At 36.4% G+C, this 16,435-nt stretch overlaps 1 protein-coding gene across 9 annotated transcripts in view; it reads right to left on the bottom strand.

The window, feature by feature from the left end:
* Window positions 1-4,137: 4,137 nt before the first annotated feature.
* Window positions 4,138-16,435, bottom strand: part of USP47 (ubiquitin specific peptidase 47) — a gene marked incomplete at its 5' end in the record, with an annotated part of 124,406 nt that continues 112,108 nt past the window's right edge. For all 9 annotated transcript variants that reach the window (XM_079709240.1, XM_079709242.1, XM_079709241.1 and 6 more), the window contains 8 exons: window positions 4,138-4,701; window positions 5,527-5,657; window positions 5,748-5,795; window positions 7,308-7,438; window positions 9,698-9,816; window positions 10,180-10,295; window positions 11,632-11,712; window positions 12,076-12,251. In XM_079709240.1, coding sequence (XP_079565366.1) covers window positions 4,527-4,701; window positions 5,527-5,657; window positions 5,748-5,795; window positions 7,308-7,438; window positions 9,698-9,816; window positions 10,180-10,295; window positions 11,632-11,712; window positions 12,076-12,251 — 977 coding nt within the window. In that variant the 3' untranslated portion in view covers window positions 4,138-4,526. The remainder of the gene's footprint in view (window positions 4,702-5,526; window positions 5,658-5,747; window positions 5,796-7,307; window positions 7,439-9,697; window positions 9,817-10,179; window positions 10,296-11,631; window positions 11,713-12,075; window positions 12,252-16,435) is intronic.

Genomic DNA, 16,435 nt, shown 5'->3' with positions numbered 1-16,435 from the left:
GCGGAGGAGGGAAGATGCAAAGAAGACAGATTCCTACTGCGTCCACAGCCCCAGGGCATCATGGGATAATGTGGTACGCATTTCAGAGGAATGTCCCTTGCCAGCAGGAAGTCGGCAAAAGATAGTCAAGTTTCATAAGGAACCACCACTGTTGTTTGGAGTTGAATCCTTGGCTGGCAGGACCCACAGGGCGTCCACCTTCTACGAGAGTTCATGGTGACCAGGTAAAAGGGGACAGTAATCTCACCACCACCACCAGGAGGCTGCTCTTTTCCCTCTTCCACCACCCATAGAGCTGGTGCAGAAAAGAGCCAGTGGGGGGTGAGGGCTCTGACCATAGCCTCCTTCCCTCTCCAAGCAGAGAGTGGCACATCCAACAGCCACTGTGCGTGTGGTGGGGGGAGGCGCTTTAAATCAAATGACTAAAAAACTTCAACAAGGTCAGATTGTTTGAATAATGCAAAGTGACTTAAAAGTTATAGGGTTGCCCCAAAAGTCTGCTTCCAGTGCAAAACTGCATTCTACAAAACAGTTGGCACAGTTACTGGAAAAACAGAACCACTGCATTATTTGTATCTCAACAAGATACCTTCTAATTCAGTGGGTTGCTTAAGCATTATAAGGCTGAACATGAAGTGTGCCCTCTATACTGGGGGAAGGGGCAGGTTGGGAGCAAAGGAAGCAGAGGGGGAGCACGGTACTCACCTTTAAGGCAGGGCTCTCGGGTCCACAAATAATCCCCTGGCCTGGTAAATTCTCAGGCTCTGACCAGTTAAAAGACCAGCTTCTCCTGTGCAGGTAAACAGGTGAGGGGGAGGTAGGTGGTGGTGCTATGACGGGGAAGGGGGAGCACATCCCTCCCTAACACTTTTTTGCCCTCCTAGCTTGGCCCCTAGTGATCATCGCATTCTTTTCTAAACAGTCACACATGATTTAACGCACTCTTGATTTTGTCAAGCATTGTTCTGAAAGCCACGTTTTGAAAATTAACACTATATCTAACCAAATGATTGTAGTACCCCTTTCCCCATACGAACGACATTGAAGGAGCATCTTCTGTACACCAGCTTCATGTACACCGAGCCTACGTGGCTACAAGCTTTATTTGGACCATGAATTCCTTTGCAAACCTGATTAAAAAAGCATTTACTAGACCCCTAGAAAACTACACATACACACAATTTTGCATTGGATTTTAGGATTTGTGGCCCTAGAAGGCTTTTGACTGCTAGTGACCAAAATATTGATTCGTTTTGCAAAAATTACACAGAATTGTTTAGATGGAATACTTTTATTTAGCAAACAAAAAACTTGCTAATTCAGATTATCTTCTATTCCATATACTCTAGACTACAATTTGCAAGTCACAAGTGCAAGAGCTGGTTAGAGTCTTAATGCTGAACAAAGGGACAAAATTCAGAAGGAAAACAGCCAATTGAAAAGGAAATACTAGCGAATGAATCAGAATAAAAGATTTTATTGTATTCCATACATTCACAGGTCACTTCCAGATTTAGTAATAACACTGCAGTGCTCTGATGCTGTGCACTCTAGCTCAGACCATGTTGGAAGCTTATAGCTGTCTCCTCTCTCCGCCTAGATACCATTCCTAACAGTGTAGCCTGCCTACTTGATTGTTTTCTAGCTGTAGCATAGTTCACCCCCATTTCCTCAGAATTTTAAAGTACTTTCCGTTTTCTCAAGAGTTTTAAAGTACTTTCCATTCCATTACGAATGAGATTACCAAACACTGTGTAGTATAGGGCTCCTTCCCTCACTCTTTTTATCTTGTCATGACTACTATCAGCTACTTACACTTCGTTTGAGAAGCAGACGTTCATCTAGCAAACCTCTGTACTGACCAGCTAAATAAACACTGTACAGACCAGCTAAATAAACAAGGCAGAGTCCTGAAACCATAGCTCTGGCTTCTTTGGCCAGAATGGACCCCTGACCTTAGCACCTGCCTTAGATATGTAGGTACTTGGTTCTCACAGGGTGTCCCTGGGTGACACAAACTCATCTGCCCCACAGTAGAAACTCTTCAAAACCTTGGCATGACCCATGGGGAGCAGGGTCACTCTTTATTGCATGTGGCCTGCCTCAGCCTCAGAAGATTCAGCAGATGAGTGGTCACCAGGTTCCACTGCCCCAGGCCTGGGCACACACAGTTAATGTGCCCCTTGGCTTACAGATGCTCACTTGATTCTCTGAGTCTGGGGGAGGTTGACACATTAATCTCTTTCCCGCAAATTACTGTTCCCACTGTCACAAATCCACTTTGAAATCACCACCCCCTTTACTGAAATTATTCAAGTGCAACACTGTGTTTTCTATCAGGCACTGAAGAGCAAGAAGCTTTAACTTTTTTTTTCCATAATGAAATATATATTTTCTTTACCCTTGGTATTTGTAATACGCCTGCAATTAGAAACAGCAAACACGAAACAAACAATAAAAAGGGCAGAAGGCACAGAATGAGGAGCAGGTATGAAGATTCTACCATTTCCTCTTACAGGGACACTAAACCAAACCAAACAAGGCCCCAAACCCATTTTACTTACAAATCTGCCTCCTCTGCTCCACAGTCAGTCCTTGACAGCAGAAAGCACATTTACTGACCCCCTATATCCCAAGGAAGCTGGCCTGCATCAGAACCAAAGAGCTGTCATGTTACATCAGAAAATCTAAATGATCTGAAAAAACAACTCATCACAAATGCTTCAAGTTTTCCTCTGAGAACACCACCAATTCCACTAATGCAAACCCAGAACAGTACCACCATCAAATTTAGCAGAATGCTACAGAGTTTATATGGAATAAAAATTAGTCAGAAAAATGTCTTAGAAAAGATTTTTTTTCCCCTCGTGGGGACTTTTAAGATATTATGGAACTCGCAATCATTATATTCAAACTGCAACCAGCATTTGCTAACACTATTTTCTAATTCTTTCTTAAAAGGAAAAAAAGGATAAAATTTTGACTTTGAAATATCGACAGGATCCTCCAAAGTTAAATATTAACATCTTTTCATCTCTCTCATGAGAACTTTACTGTAAACATACATTACCACAGAAATGAGATAATTATTCAATATATGTTACAAAATGTAGTATTTAAAGAAAACAAATCTCTTCTGAACCCGGATTCTTCATCCACAAAAGTTTAATGACCAAAATAACACAACAGAATGAACAAATGTTTTATTGGCATGTTCATTGTTGTAAACAGCATCTGGCATGAAAAAGTTTTACCAAAACCTTTTAATTGATTTTTTTATAAATTAGATGGCATTTTCAAAATTTACGTAGAATTGTGTTCATTGAATAGTTGTATTTAGCATAGCAAAAAGCTTGCCAATTCTAATAGACTTTGCAATGAAATCATGTTGACTGCATTAGCCTGTGTCATGACCTGACTTACTAGCAAGTTTATTCAAAATGATGTTAAGATGTTTCCCCAAAGTTAAACTACATGTAACTATGTATCAACTCCAAAAATTAAAGTGGGACTTAAAAGGGTTTTAGAAGATTCAAACCTGGAGTAAATCTTCAAAAATAAATGTAAAAAAGGAAAAAAATCAAAGCCACTGAACAGAAAAACCTCATTAACAAGGGCAAATACAATCGTATGGGACCCAGCACTGAGGAACCCCACTGAGGGTTACATTTACATAAACTGCTGTACTTCTCAATGTACACAAATGTACATCATGAATGACATGTGAAAGGAATAACCATGGGAAATAGCTGAACTGCAATTATGATAACTCAATAGGATCAATTTTATTTACATGCTGAATGAACGAGTGAAATGAATTCTCTACATCCATAACTTACGTACAATCAGTTATAATTACAGTATTGCAGCAATTTTGAGCTGCCACCTGCTGGGAGTGGTCTAAAGAAACGTTTTGATGATCTAGAATAATGTTCTTAATACTTCGAAAAAAAGGAAACAAAGTAAAAACACAACTTCATGATTCTTTCTTTACTGGGTTACGGCTGGTTCTAAGCATTTCTTTCTTCTGCTCCTAATTTTGCTGCTTTCCAAGAGTCAACACACGTTGCATTTACTTCCGAATTGTCAATGAGGTAATGTGTGTATCAGTGAAATAAACAGAAATTCATTCATTCATGGCCTTTGCACAGCTTTTATTATTAAGCTATGAGCATCCTGTTTGAGGCTGGTTGGACTAGCGGCTATGTGCACATCTGTCCGCAAGAAAAGAAGTTTACTCATTCCCCTTTCCCCTTTTCTAGTAGCAGGTTTTGCTTTTTGTTTTTATTTTTTTGCACATCCCTTTTCACTTTACAGTACATTTGACTATAGTGCACAACATGATTCCAAGTCAAAACAGTGGCCCATTGGGCACTGAGCTTCTGATTGGTGAAGGGCAGTCCAATCAGTGCTGGTATCACTGGGTTACCCCTAACCACGTCCGGCTATAATGGCACACTACACAGTAGCAGTGAACCGTCTAATTAAAACCAAAATCCCCCAGGGAAAATGCTACGCTAGCAGAGTCAGTCTTGAGTCAGATCTTTATTTGGTGCTCCATCCAGATATATTTTTAGTGCTTTTTCTTTCCGGGGTGAGTACGTTACACGATGTCCCGTCTTCTGGAGTCGACTGCTTTCTTTTTTCATCAGTTCATTTCTTTGCTCCTCTGTCAACTCCATTAATTCTTCTGTTTTATCCCTACGTTTAAAATATTAATGACATATTAGACCAGTAGAGCCATCTGTCTCTTTTAATTTATGCTTAAATGCTCTAAAGCTCCTCAGTGAGAAAATGAAATCTGATTATCACCACTGAAGTTAAATAACCTCATATATTAAGATATCCTAGATTTCTAATGTGTTTATTATATTAACATGGCACTCACTTCGATAAATGGCATAGAATAATTTCCATGTTACTATTAGTATAATAATGGCTATCGTTTATTGAACATCTATTTATAACAGGCACTAGGCCAGTTTTTTAAAATGCAATACTTCCTAATTCTCATAAAATCTTGCAAGGTTGACATCATTGTTGCCATTTTACAGATGAGGACCTAGGTAAATAACAATGCTAAATCTGAACACATATCTGCCAGCCTCCAATGACTATTCTTTTCCCTCTATATCTGTAATGTCTAATCCGGTAGCCACTAGCCATGTGTGCCTATTGAGATATGTCTGCTCCAAATTGACATGGGAGGCAAGTATAATAAATACACAATATTTTGGAGACTTACTATATGAAAAATAATGTAAAATACCTTGTAAATGATTTTTATATTGTTTACATGTTGTAATGATAATATTTTGGATGTACTGGGTTAGAAATACTTTATTAAAATAGTTTCACTGTTCTACTTTTTAAAATGTGGCTACTAGAAATTTCAGAATGTAATAAATGGTTTGCACTGGTCAGGGCTGCTCTGTATCATAACAATTGTAAAGCTATTTATGAAAAACAAGATGCACAACAAAAATGTGGTACCACTAGAAATAACCAAAACATTGTGAGTGTTACCTATAAAATATGACTGCACCATCATCACAGATATAAAGAGGCCAGACATTCAGGGTAGAAACTTTAGGATTCCAGTCCAAATCCTGATGAATATCAAGGACAGAAATATCACAGGGAAAAGTTCCTCTACCCTAAGGAGAAAAGAATGAATGAATAAATGACACCATTAGCCATGTTTATTGAGCCCTAGTACCCAGATTTAAACATTCTTAGGGCCTTACCTTGGCAAATTCAATATCTTCTAAAGGAATTCCACTGATTTCACAAAGCTGTAAAAGGAAACATTTTACATGAGTTCATCTAAAAAGTAAATTTGCTGAGAAGTTATTTTCCTTTAACCTCATAAGCACAGACATAGCTTGATTTTTTTGTTCAAAGAAGTAACATGTCTGATATAAAATTTTTTTAAAAAGCAGGAAGTGGAATTCTCTCCTCTGTCCACCTGCAAACACCATGTCTCAGAAATATCAATTTAGTATATTCCTTCCAGACTTTTCCTATGCATATATAAACTACATATACACATTTATAAATATATTTCATAAATACAGTTTTATATATCTATATAATAACTTTATATAGTCTCCATATAAGAATAGGATACCGAGTAACCTCATTCTCTTCAATAGTTGAAAAATATACCATTTTATTTCCTACTGAAGGACACTGAGCGTGTTTTTAGGTTTTCCCAGTTACAATGCTATAATATGTATCTCCATAAATATCTCTTCGCATATTTCTGCAAACATTTCTTAGATGTAGAATTGCACATCTGAAATGTTGATAAACAATGCCAAGCTGAACCCTGAAAAAAATGTAACAATTTAACCACTTATCAAAGGTGTATGATATTGTGTTTTCCCCAAACCATGATGACTCTAGGTATTTTTTATATTCTAAATCTTCACCAATTTAAGAGGTAAAAAGTGCTGTTATTATTTTAACTTGTATTTCTTCTTCTATGAATTCCCTATTCATATTCTTTGCTTATTTTAAAATTAGACTGTCCAGATTATTCATTTGTAGCTTCTTTTAAATTTGGACATCATGTTTCACATATGTTTTGAATATTTTTCCATTGTTTTTTAGTTTTGTTTATGGGTTGCTTTAAAAAAATTTTTTTGGCAGTGGGGGGGTACTGTGCAGAAGATTTAAACTTTTATGTTTTCTATCTTTTCTTTTTTGGCTTTTGGTATTATACTTACAGATATTTTTCCCTCTCTGGGATTATAAAAATATTCTCAGTATTTTCACCTAGAACATTTATCATTTTACTATATTTTAAAATATAAATTTAACTTATTTAGAATTTATTTTTGTGTTTGGTGTGAAATATGGAAATAAATTTTTCCCCAAACTGCCAGCTGTCCTAGTACCACTTATGAATAATTCACCCTTTCTCCAGAGATCCTTAGAATTCCCACCTTTAAAATGCAAAATGCAGAAGAGATCTTCATCTGGGTTCTCTACCTGATTCTACCTCATTTGGGTTTTAAGCATATACAGCAATTTACTCTAGTGCCTCTAACTAATCCTAACTATTTAAGGCAAAGTTGGTCCAAGTAACAGAAAGTGGTGGTTCACTTCTGGATGGCCAGAAGCCAAGGTAATTTTTCAAAGCATCAGCAGCCCTAAGAAACAAGAGTAGTGTGGCACAAGGTGTGACAGATTCAAAGAAAGAGAGGTTGCTGCGTCAGTGTCTGGCACTCACTTCCTAGGGTGTCTCTTATGCACCACAGAGAAAAATGTATGTTAGTTCATTTTCTTTAAAATGAACTTACCTTCTCTCGCAACTCATCAACACTACTGCTTTCCAACACAACCTCCTGGAAGGGATCCAACTTCATCTCTGAAGGCCTCCACCGTCTTGACAAAACTGCAAGTTGTGACATGGATTTCATCTTCTCTGCCCCTAATATGCAAGATTAGGCCATCATTCTATTTACTCTAATGATTCATAATTTGCCTTTTCTTGTACTGCCTGACTAAACAAAAAGATTTACTTCAAGTGTTATTCTTAAAAAGTGGGCATGGGGACCTCCCTGGTGGTCCAGCGGTTGAGACTCTGTACTCCCAAAGAAGGGGGCCCGGGTTCAATCCCTGGTCAGGGAACTAGATCCCACATTCCGCAACTAAAGATCCCGCACGCCGCAACTAAGACTCAGCGCAGCCAAATAAATAAATAAATATAAAAAAGAAAAAGTGGGTATAAAAGAAACCAATTATCCCAAGGAGTTTTTGAGAATAAAATATTTATTCTCTTCCCCCAAGTCTCAGAAGATAATCGCTAACCCCTGCAAGCTCTCCTTCCACCAGTACTCCTAACTCCACTCCCTCGTGACTCCTGCTGGACACTGCTCTACCAATTACTCTCTTCTTTGAAAGATCTATGATCTTTGTTCCTCTGTTGGCTTCTACCCCACAATCTAAAATCATAATCAAATAGCTTTCAGTTTATCTTCTTTTTTCACTCAAGCTATCATTAATCCTTCTCTTTTCATTTACTCCCAAACTTACTGATTCTTCAAAACCCAGCTCAACTGTCACCTTTCTCTTTGAGGTACACAAAAGCCAACTGTACTGATTTGGTCCTTAACACCTATCATTTTGGAATTTCAGGTTTGTAGTTCTGGCTCTCCCATACACTGTGCATCTGGGGGACAACACTGGTCTTTATTCATTTTTGTAGCACCAAGGATCAGCAATGTCTGGCAAATTACAGGTCAATAACTGTTTCTTAGATTTAATCACATGACATATCTTACTCAAGTATTTCGATGCTAAAATATATACTGAAATGATACTGATGTAAGGACCTACTATCCAGAGACATGTTCTGGCTAATCCATCTCTGCTAAAATATACTCCCTCCTAACAAGGGTGATGTCTATGTCCTTCATCTCTTCTTGGCCTACCCAGACACAGCGATTACTCTCTCAGGCCCCAGATACTCAGGGAAGGAATTACAATCTGGAGCACTTGCCTACAAATCATAGTAGATGGCGTCCTGGTTATTCCTTGTCTCCCCAGTTAACTTGTCACTTAATCAGAATTCAAACACTGAAATTTAAACCAAATTAGACCTGAAATAGCCTGAAATAGGTGAGGTGTTAGTATTATTGAACCCTCTGAAAGCTATCATAATCTTACATAAAAATATCCAGAACTTACGATATTTTAATTTCTATGGAAAAAGAAAAGGAAAATCAAAAACTTTCTAAGCAACAGCAAAGTCACAAAAGAATATAGAACTAGTTGTTTCCCTTGATATCTCCCAAAAGCCAACTTTTCCCCCACTAACTCTTCCAAAAAACATTAGATTAAAAGTACCAATGTTGATAATTAAAACCAGGAGGTGTGACAAACAGAACTGCTCTTCTAGGTCACTGTTACACTGTTATGGGTTGAATCATGTCCCCCACCAAAAGACATGTTGAAGTCCTGAACTTCAGTACCTCAGAATGTGACCTTATTTGGAAATAGGGTCGTTACAATGGTAATCAAGTTTAAATGAGGTCATTAAAGTGGGTACTAATCCAATATGACTAGGGTCCTTATAATATGGGAAATCAGGACATAGATAGGAAAGCCCACACGGAGAACATGATGTGAAGATGAAGGTAGAGATCAGGAGGATGCATCTATAGGCCAAGGAACACCAAAGACTGCCGATAAACCACCAGAAGATAGGAGAGAGGCATGGAGCAAATTCTCCCTCACACAGCCCACAGAAGGAACCAACCCTGACAACGCCTTGATCTCAGACTTCTAGCCTCCGAAACTGTGAGAAAGTAAATTTCTGTTGTTTAAGCCACCCAGTTTGTAGTACTTTGTACCAGCCTAGAAAACTAATATTGTCACTGTCCTCAAAATCTCTGAAAAATTATTAATACCACAGCCTCAAACCAAGTCACAATGAAGAAAGACACTAAATAACAAACATGGCTAAGAAACTTTTACTTTCTGTAAAAGGTACTAAAAATACAACTTTGAAATTGCAACCTCCCTGAAAGGAAGAATTCATATTCTTAAAATTAGAGAAAAGAAGAAATATTTAAAAGGCAAATGGTGCCCAGAGAAGAGACAGAAGAAACTCATTATTTGAAAAAATGATAACTTTGATTATTTCTAGAGAATTCCTGATATTTCTCCACAAGAATATTGATAATACCATCAAGAACTTCGAGGAAAACCTCCCAGTTGCTGGAAATATTAATATCTTCTTCATAAATATGATAATCCAAAAAGACAGTGCCAGGATTCTTCCATGTTTTTTTCCTTAGACGAAACCTACAAATGTGATAAGACATTTTAAACTATTATACTTTGAAATTCTTAACTTGAAAAAAATGACATGAATCTGACACACCAAAGAAAAATGAACTATGTTCAAACACAAAAGTCAAATGGTTATTCATTAAAATTTTGGGAAAATATAATGAAAAGCTCTCAAGACATCAAATTTAGTATCCTACAGAGGAAGTTCAAACAAATGCTAATACTTTTGCTTAGTTCTATTAATCTGCAGTACTAAAATTCTGAATGGTACAGGAATTTAAAATTCTTCTAGTTTTAGAAAATAATACCAATCCATATCAATTGACCACATTGTCTTTCTTCAAATTGCTGATGACACTTGTAATTTTACTTTACCTGTCAATACTGAGCTCTAAACCACATTGCTCCCTGAGCTGAGGAATTAGCTCCTCTTTTGATTGCCGTACAGTCATTCCTTTAGCAAACACAGCATCTAGCAGAAACTTGCACGGCTAGGAATATAAACATAAACAATTAGACCCTGAATTACACATTAAAATAAGGATCAACAAGATGTTTTATTTGCACTTTATAGTGTGACAATTACTGGACTGGGTTTAGGAGTCTATCTTCCTAGGTTTAAATCTTGGCTCCACTACTTACTAACTCTGCTATCTTGAGCAAGCTTACTTAACATTTCTGTGCCTCAGTTTTCTCATCTGTAAACCGGAGCCAGTGTCTTCCTCACAGAGTCATTGTGGAGATTAAATATGATAATACATTTATATTTCTCTTCTTGTAATACAATGACCATAATTTTGAAAGTAAAAAGAATCACCTTTATAGAGTAAAATGAGAGAAATGAATACTAATTCTCCAAATAAATTCACTGACTGTCTCAAAAGAGATACAGTATTCACAAACCCCAAATTCAGAAGAAAGATGTAAGTCAAAATGAATGTAATGGATCACATATAAGAGATATGACTGATGTCTAATAAAGTATTTGTTGAACAAATTAAGGCATTTTATGAAAACATTATCCCCTTATTTGCTGTTTTTCACATTTGTCTAGGTCTTCACTGAGATGTTATAAATGTCTTAAAAATAGTGTCTTTGCCTTATTCTTCTGGGTATTCACCACAATCTTATATATCACAGGAACTAAGATATTTTATTACTCCCTGAAAAACATAGCTGGTTTAGATCCTTAATCCACCATTTACAAGTTATATGACCTTGGGCAAGTTACTTCTCTGTGCCTCGGTTTCTTAATCTATAAAATGGGAATAATAGTACTTTTATAATAGAGTTAATTGATGAAGATTAGAAGGGTTAATATTTGTAAGCACTTACAGCACAAAGAGACACTATATATAATGCTAGTTAAATACTAAAAATGATTCTCTGAACACAAAAAGTAGTTAACTGTCATCCTTCTATAGCACTATACAATCATTCCCAGAAGCACAAACAAACCCCCTTTTAAAAGCAGAAAATGTTTGCCCCTCCAGCATTTGTAGCAATACTTTAGATCAGGGGGATGACAAAAATGGCCTGAGGGCCACATTCATCTGGTGCCTGTTTTTGTAAGTGAAATTTTATTGGAACATAGCCACCACCATTGGCTTATGTATTGTCTGTGTCTGCTTCTGTACTACATTGGCAGAACTGAGTAGTTGCAACAGAGGCAGTATGGCCTGTACAACTGAAATATTTCCTAAAAAAAGTTTGCCATCCCCTTCTTTAGAGAGATAAAAAGAAATGTCTAGTAATCAAATCTGTGCACTGTATGTTTTTAATAACTATCAAAAGTTACCTTACATTGCTTGTAAGTATATTACTTACCTCTTGTTCATTGACTAGAAGCTGGTACACTTTAACTCTGTATTCTCCTTTTTTAAGTGCTCTCCCCAGTCTAATTGTAATCTACAAATTAAAAACAGTTTTTTTTTAGATGTATGGTCTCAGTAGAATAAACTACCCATTTTCATCTCAACTGTTTAGTATTTTTCTCCCAATTCTCTAGATTCTGGGCTGTTTGAAAACAGGTATATCTTTTACCTCCGATTCCCCAGTGCCTAAAATACTAACTGGCACACAGTTAACATTTAACAAATGTTTGTTAGATGAATGGAGAAAACAACAACAAAAAAGCAAAATAACCACTAAACCGCAGGGACAAATTATCCTTTTAGGGTATCCATTTCACCTTACTTGGAAGTAGTACAAGATGTTCTCAAATCTATCATTTAAAACAGACTCTAATTATTCAGAATTATTTTAATCAACCTTATTGTCATCTGAAAATGATGAAAGTGTCTCATTCAGCCGGACGCTCTCAAACTCTTGATTGCTGGCGTACACGCGAAAGACCTTGAAGTGAGAGGACAAAACTCCAACAAAGGGCTCTAAATGTTGTTTGAAAGCAGCCAGAGTAATTCTTTTATCAACATGCACCATCAACCCTAAGCACACACACACAAAAAAGACAGAAAAAAAAAGTAAAAGAAACCTCTTAGAGTATAAATAAAGCAGATCATATACTTTTTATTATACTGTAAGCAGGAAAAAGTACCTTTTCAGTTATTTGACTTTTAGCTAATATACTACATTGAATGGACAAAGACGTGGACACTAAGCATATGCTAGGGATAATCTGACAGCTTTAAATGTTCTGAGATATTTAAGTGCTTATTTGCTTATTTATTTTGGCTGCTGAATTAAAAACCAAACTTATAGGAACTCTCTTCAAATACATACATTTCTAGATCTACACAGCAGTAGTGTGGGCTCTGGCTGGGTCCCACCCCTACCTCTTCTGCTTCCTTACTAGCTGTGAGACACAGAGCAAGCCACCAGCCTCCGTACCTGCATTTTGTCATTTGAAAAATGGAGCTAATAACAGTACCTACCTCATAGTATCTCACTGTAAATTCAATGAGATAATGTTTATAAAATAGTTTCATATATATATATATATAAATCGCCTCAAAAATTGTTAGTAAATCTAGTTCTGGGATTTCTACTGGAGAAAAATGTCAAGACTAGCATATGAAGATGTCTGTTTTATCATGTGGTTGGTTGGACTGTAACAGGAATAATATCTAAATGGATCAGAAACTCCCACCTCCTCCAAGCTTCAGTTTAAGCTCTGTTGGCATTATAATAGTATTATCTTTGATGGACTTTATTTTTTTCTAAGGCTTATTATTTTAATCTTTTGTCCTTTATTTTATAAGCCACTCATGAGGATACTTCTGGAATATATTTCTATTTACTCTGGTCTTCACATTCTAGTAAAGAGCAAAAACTTCACTCATTTATCTTTCTCTTGTAACAAAGCAGTACAGAATGTAAGAGCTGCCATGCAGCCTCAGGCCCATGGTCTCTTTGCAGCCTTAAGGCTCTCTCTAGGGCAGACCTCAGTTTTCTGTGAAATTTACATGAAAGGTTAAGGATAAAACCCTAAAACACTCCTGATTTCCATTCTCAGGTCATCTCAACTCAGGCTGATGAATTATTCTAAATGGATTTTTCAAATAATGTCTATTTACTATTTTCCTGGTTATAAAATACTGGTTCACTAGAGAAAATGTGACAAGTATGAATTAGCAGAAAACATAGACAAGGTGATGAACTTTATTTACTGTATATATCTTTTGAGGCAGCATTTCTTTTAATTTGTTTAAAATGTCAGTTTCTAAGCTTTAAGGAATGCCCCTAAATGTTAAAATCTAGTTTTTGGCGTACAAGACTCTATTATCCAGAGAGGGACTAAATTTCTTGAGAGAAGGGTGTAATGAAAAAATTTCTTCATTAGAAATGAGAAGCCCATGGCTGGATTTCAGTTTTGCCACTTCAGTCTGATAAATGGCTGTAGGTAGGTCATCCAATCTTTTTGAGCCTCCGTTTCCTCATAGCATTATTACGCCAGTCTCATTGATTGTTGTTCGACAAATATTACTCAAATAAAAGCTATCACTGCCATTTTGGTTTCTCTCATAACTCCTAGTAATGTTGTATCATAGGAAGACATGAACGTTTGTTGGTTATTGATATAGTCCAATATGGTGATTGGGACCAAGTGTTCTACAGTTACATTGCCTGGCTGGAATGAAGTCCTGGTTCCTCCTCACATATTAGATTTGTGACTTTGACCTAAGTTCTCTGTACTTCAATTACCTCTATTATTAAATGAAGATAACAGTATTTATTTCTCATAATGTGTTTTTGGGTCAATACATGTAAAATGCTTAACGTAGCACTGACAAAGTGTTAGCTTAATTGATGAGCTATAATTATTTTGTAGTTTTACAGAATACCATCATATCATTTTTCCTATCTATCCCTTCATACAGAAAAGTTCAGTCTCTTCACAGTGCAACCTCAAAATAGCCTCAAAGGCTTTTCTTCTTTCTTTTCTTTTATGTATTTCTTGAAAGAGGTGGTAGCCAAAATTGTACAAAGAAATTTCAGAGCAAATACACTACCATTTTTATTACTTTGGCCTTCCTGTTCATACCCCAGTGCTTGAAGACTACAACTAGGTCACACTGGGACAGTATTTTCAAAGACAAGTTCTATACTCCCTGAAACAATTCCTGGATTATAATGAATCACTTAAAGACCATCATTTTAAATGCTGTTTGGTAATTATCTAAATGAGTTGTCTACACGGTGCATGGTATACCACTCTTCAGATATCAAATTCTTTGTTTACCTATTCTACCTTGCCATTTCATCACTCTGAAGAACTTGTATTATTACGTATCATCCATGTTTCCCAGGCACCTACTTTCAGATCCCTGCGGAACTGTGACGAAGCAGTCTTACTAGAGACTCCTGAAACACTTGGCTGCTGGCTGTCATCCCCACTCCCTTTTCCCTAAGCCAGTTTTTTAAACATGAAAAGGCATTTTCCAGGGTTTTCACTTTTTCTTTTCAAACAAACCTTCTGTATGGCTCTGAAAGCCTAAATAATTTGTAGAAAATGGTTTCTCTTCATCACGTTTTTTTTTTAAGTTTTTTTTTTAAGTTTCTTTGAAGGAAGCTTCAGGCAAGATATAAACTAGAAATTCTGAATTATATAATCTCAGAAGGATGGAAGAGATCTGTCAGTTTGGGCATTTGGACAAACAACAACAAAAACATATCAACATTGGTGAGATTTAAAATAATAAAAGAATTCATAAAATATCAGACTAAAACCAGCCAGAGAATTAGCAGGACAAGCAGGTTCAAGATACAAAATCTTGAATGATACTATTTCAATGAATGCTAGTAAATTAGCCCACAATGGATTTCTAAAAAGGTTAAAATGGCCAGCAATCTCCTTTGCAAAGATTTCATTAAGCATTCTAAGATGGAAATGGGACCCTTCAGACTATGATTCTAAATATTCCCACTGAATCCTTCCTACTGTTGAAACTCTCATGCAGTCTGATTTTCAGCACATCTTTCAAAAACAAACTCCTTGAAAGAAATTTCTAACCTTTTTCCAAAGAGAAGCTACTTTTAATTTCTGCAATGCCCTTGAAGGGCTGAGGATGGTAAGAAAGCAGAGTAGGTACTAGCTATTTTTCCTGTACTATGACGTGAGGTAAGTAAGTAACAGCAGTAGCAGTGGGGAGGTGGAGGAATGAGTACTAGGCTTACAACCAGAATACCTGAATCTGATCCCAGCAGTGTGACCAACTAACTGTGTGAGCTCAGGCAAATTATTTAACTTGTTTGAGCCAGTTTCTTCATCAGTGAAAAGTGTCTAACAATATCAATTTCACACAGCTGTTGAGAACTAAATGAGATAACATGCTAATAAGAGTTATAAGAAAAAAAGTCCATAGAAATTTAAATAAAACATTACTATAATAGAGCTTCTCTATCTCCATTTTAACTCATTAATCCACATTTTCGCACTTGAGTTTCTGCAAGATATAGGTATAGATGTCAAATAATTACATTGTTATTTGGACCTAATTATTTAAAAACACAAATTTATGTATTTTTACTACTGATTTCATGATTTCTGCCACTTCCCTTTAAAAGATCTAATTTTGAGACTACAAGTATCATAGCATTTAACTAATACAGTGGTTGTTTGTGCACCTTCTCTCCACAAGATGAAGCATAAGGCTGCATCTTAGTCATCCTTACTTCTGACAAATACATATCGCCTGGCACCTGGCATGTATTCAGGAAATAATAATTGTGTGGGTGTATAAATGGATTGATGAAGAGTGGGACTCTCTTCCAAAAGTAATAGGAGCAAATGCATTCAGTTAGAAGCCTTAACCTCTAGTAATGGTTCCACTATTTACTAGATATGTACGTATTTTGGGGAAAGTCATTCACCCTCTACGAGTTTCAGTTTTCTTATCAGTCAAATGAGGATATCATTGTTTGCTTTAGTAATTTCAGAAAAGCTTCAAGTGAGAACAAAAAAGTGTTTTGAAAACTAAAATATAAAAATATAAGGGGTAATATTAATATTTGCCTTTCAGACTAATGCAAAGTATTTAGGTTTTCAGCTATTTCCCTTTTATACTTGAAGAAAGATTTTGTATCTTGAACCTGCTTGTCCTGCTAATTCTCTGGCTGGTTTTAGTCTGATATTTTATGTATTCTTTTTTTTTTGCGGTACACGGGCCTC

Source organism: Hyperoodon ampullatus (genome assembly GCF_949752795.1).
Source record: "Hyperoodon ampullatus genome assembly, chromosome: 7".
NCBI lineage: Eukaryota > Metazoa > Chordata > Mammalia > Artiodactyla > Ziphiidae > Hyperoodon > Hyperoodon ampullatus.
The sequence above is the reverse complement of the archived record's forward strand: the minus strand, read 5'-3'. Positions and strand labels throughout refer to the sequence as shown.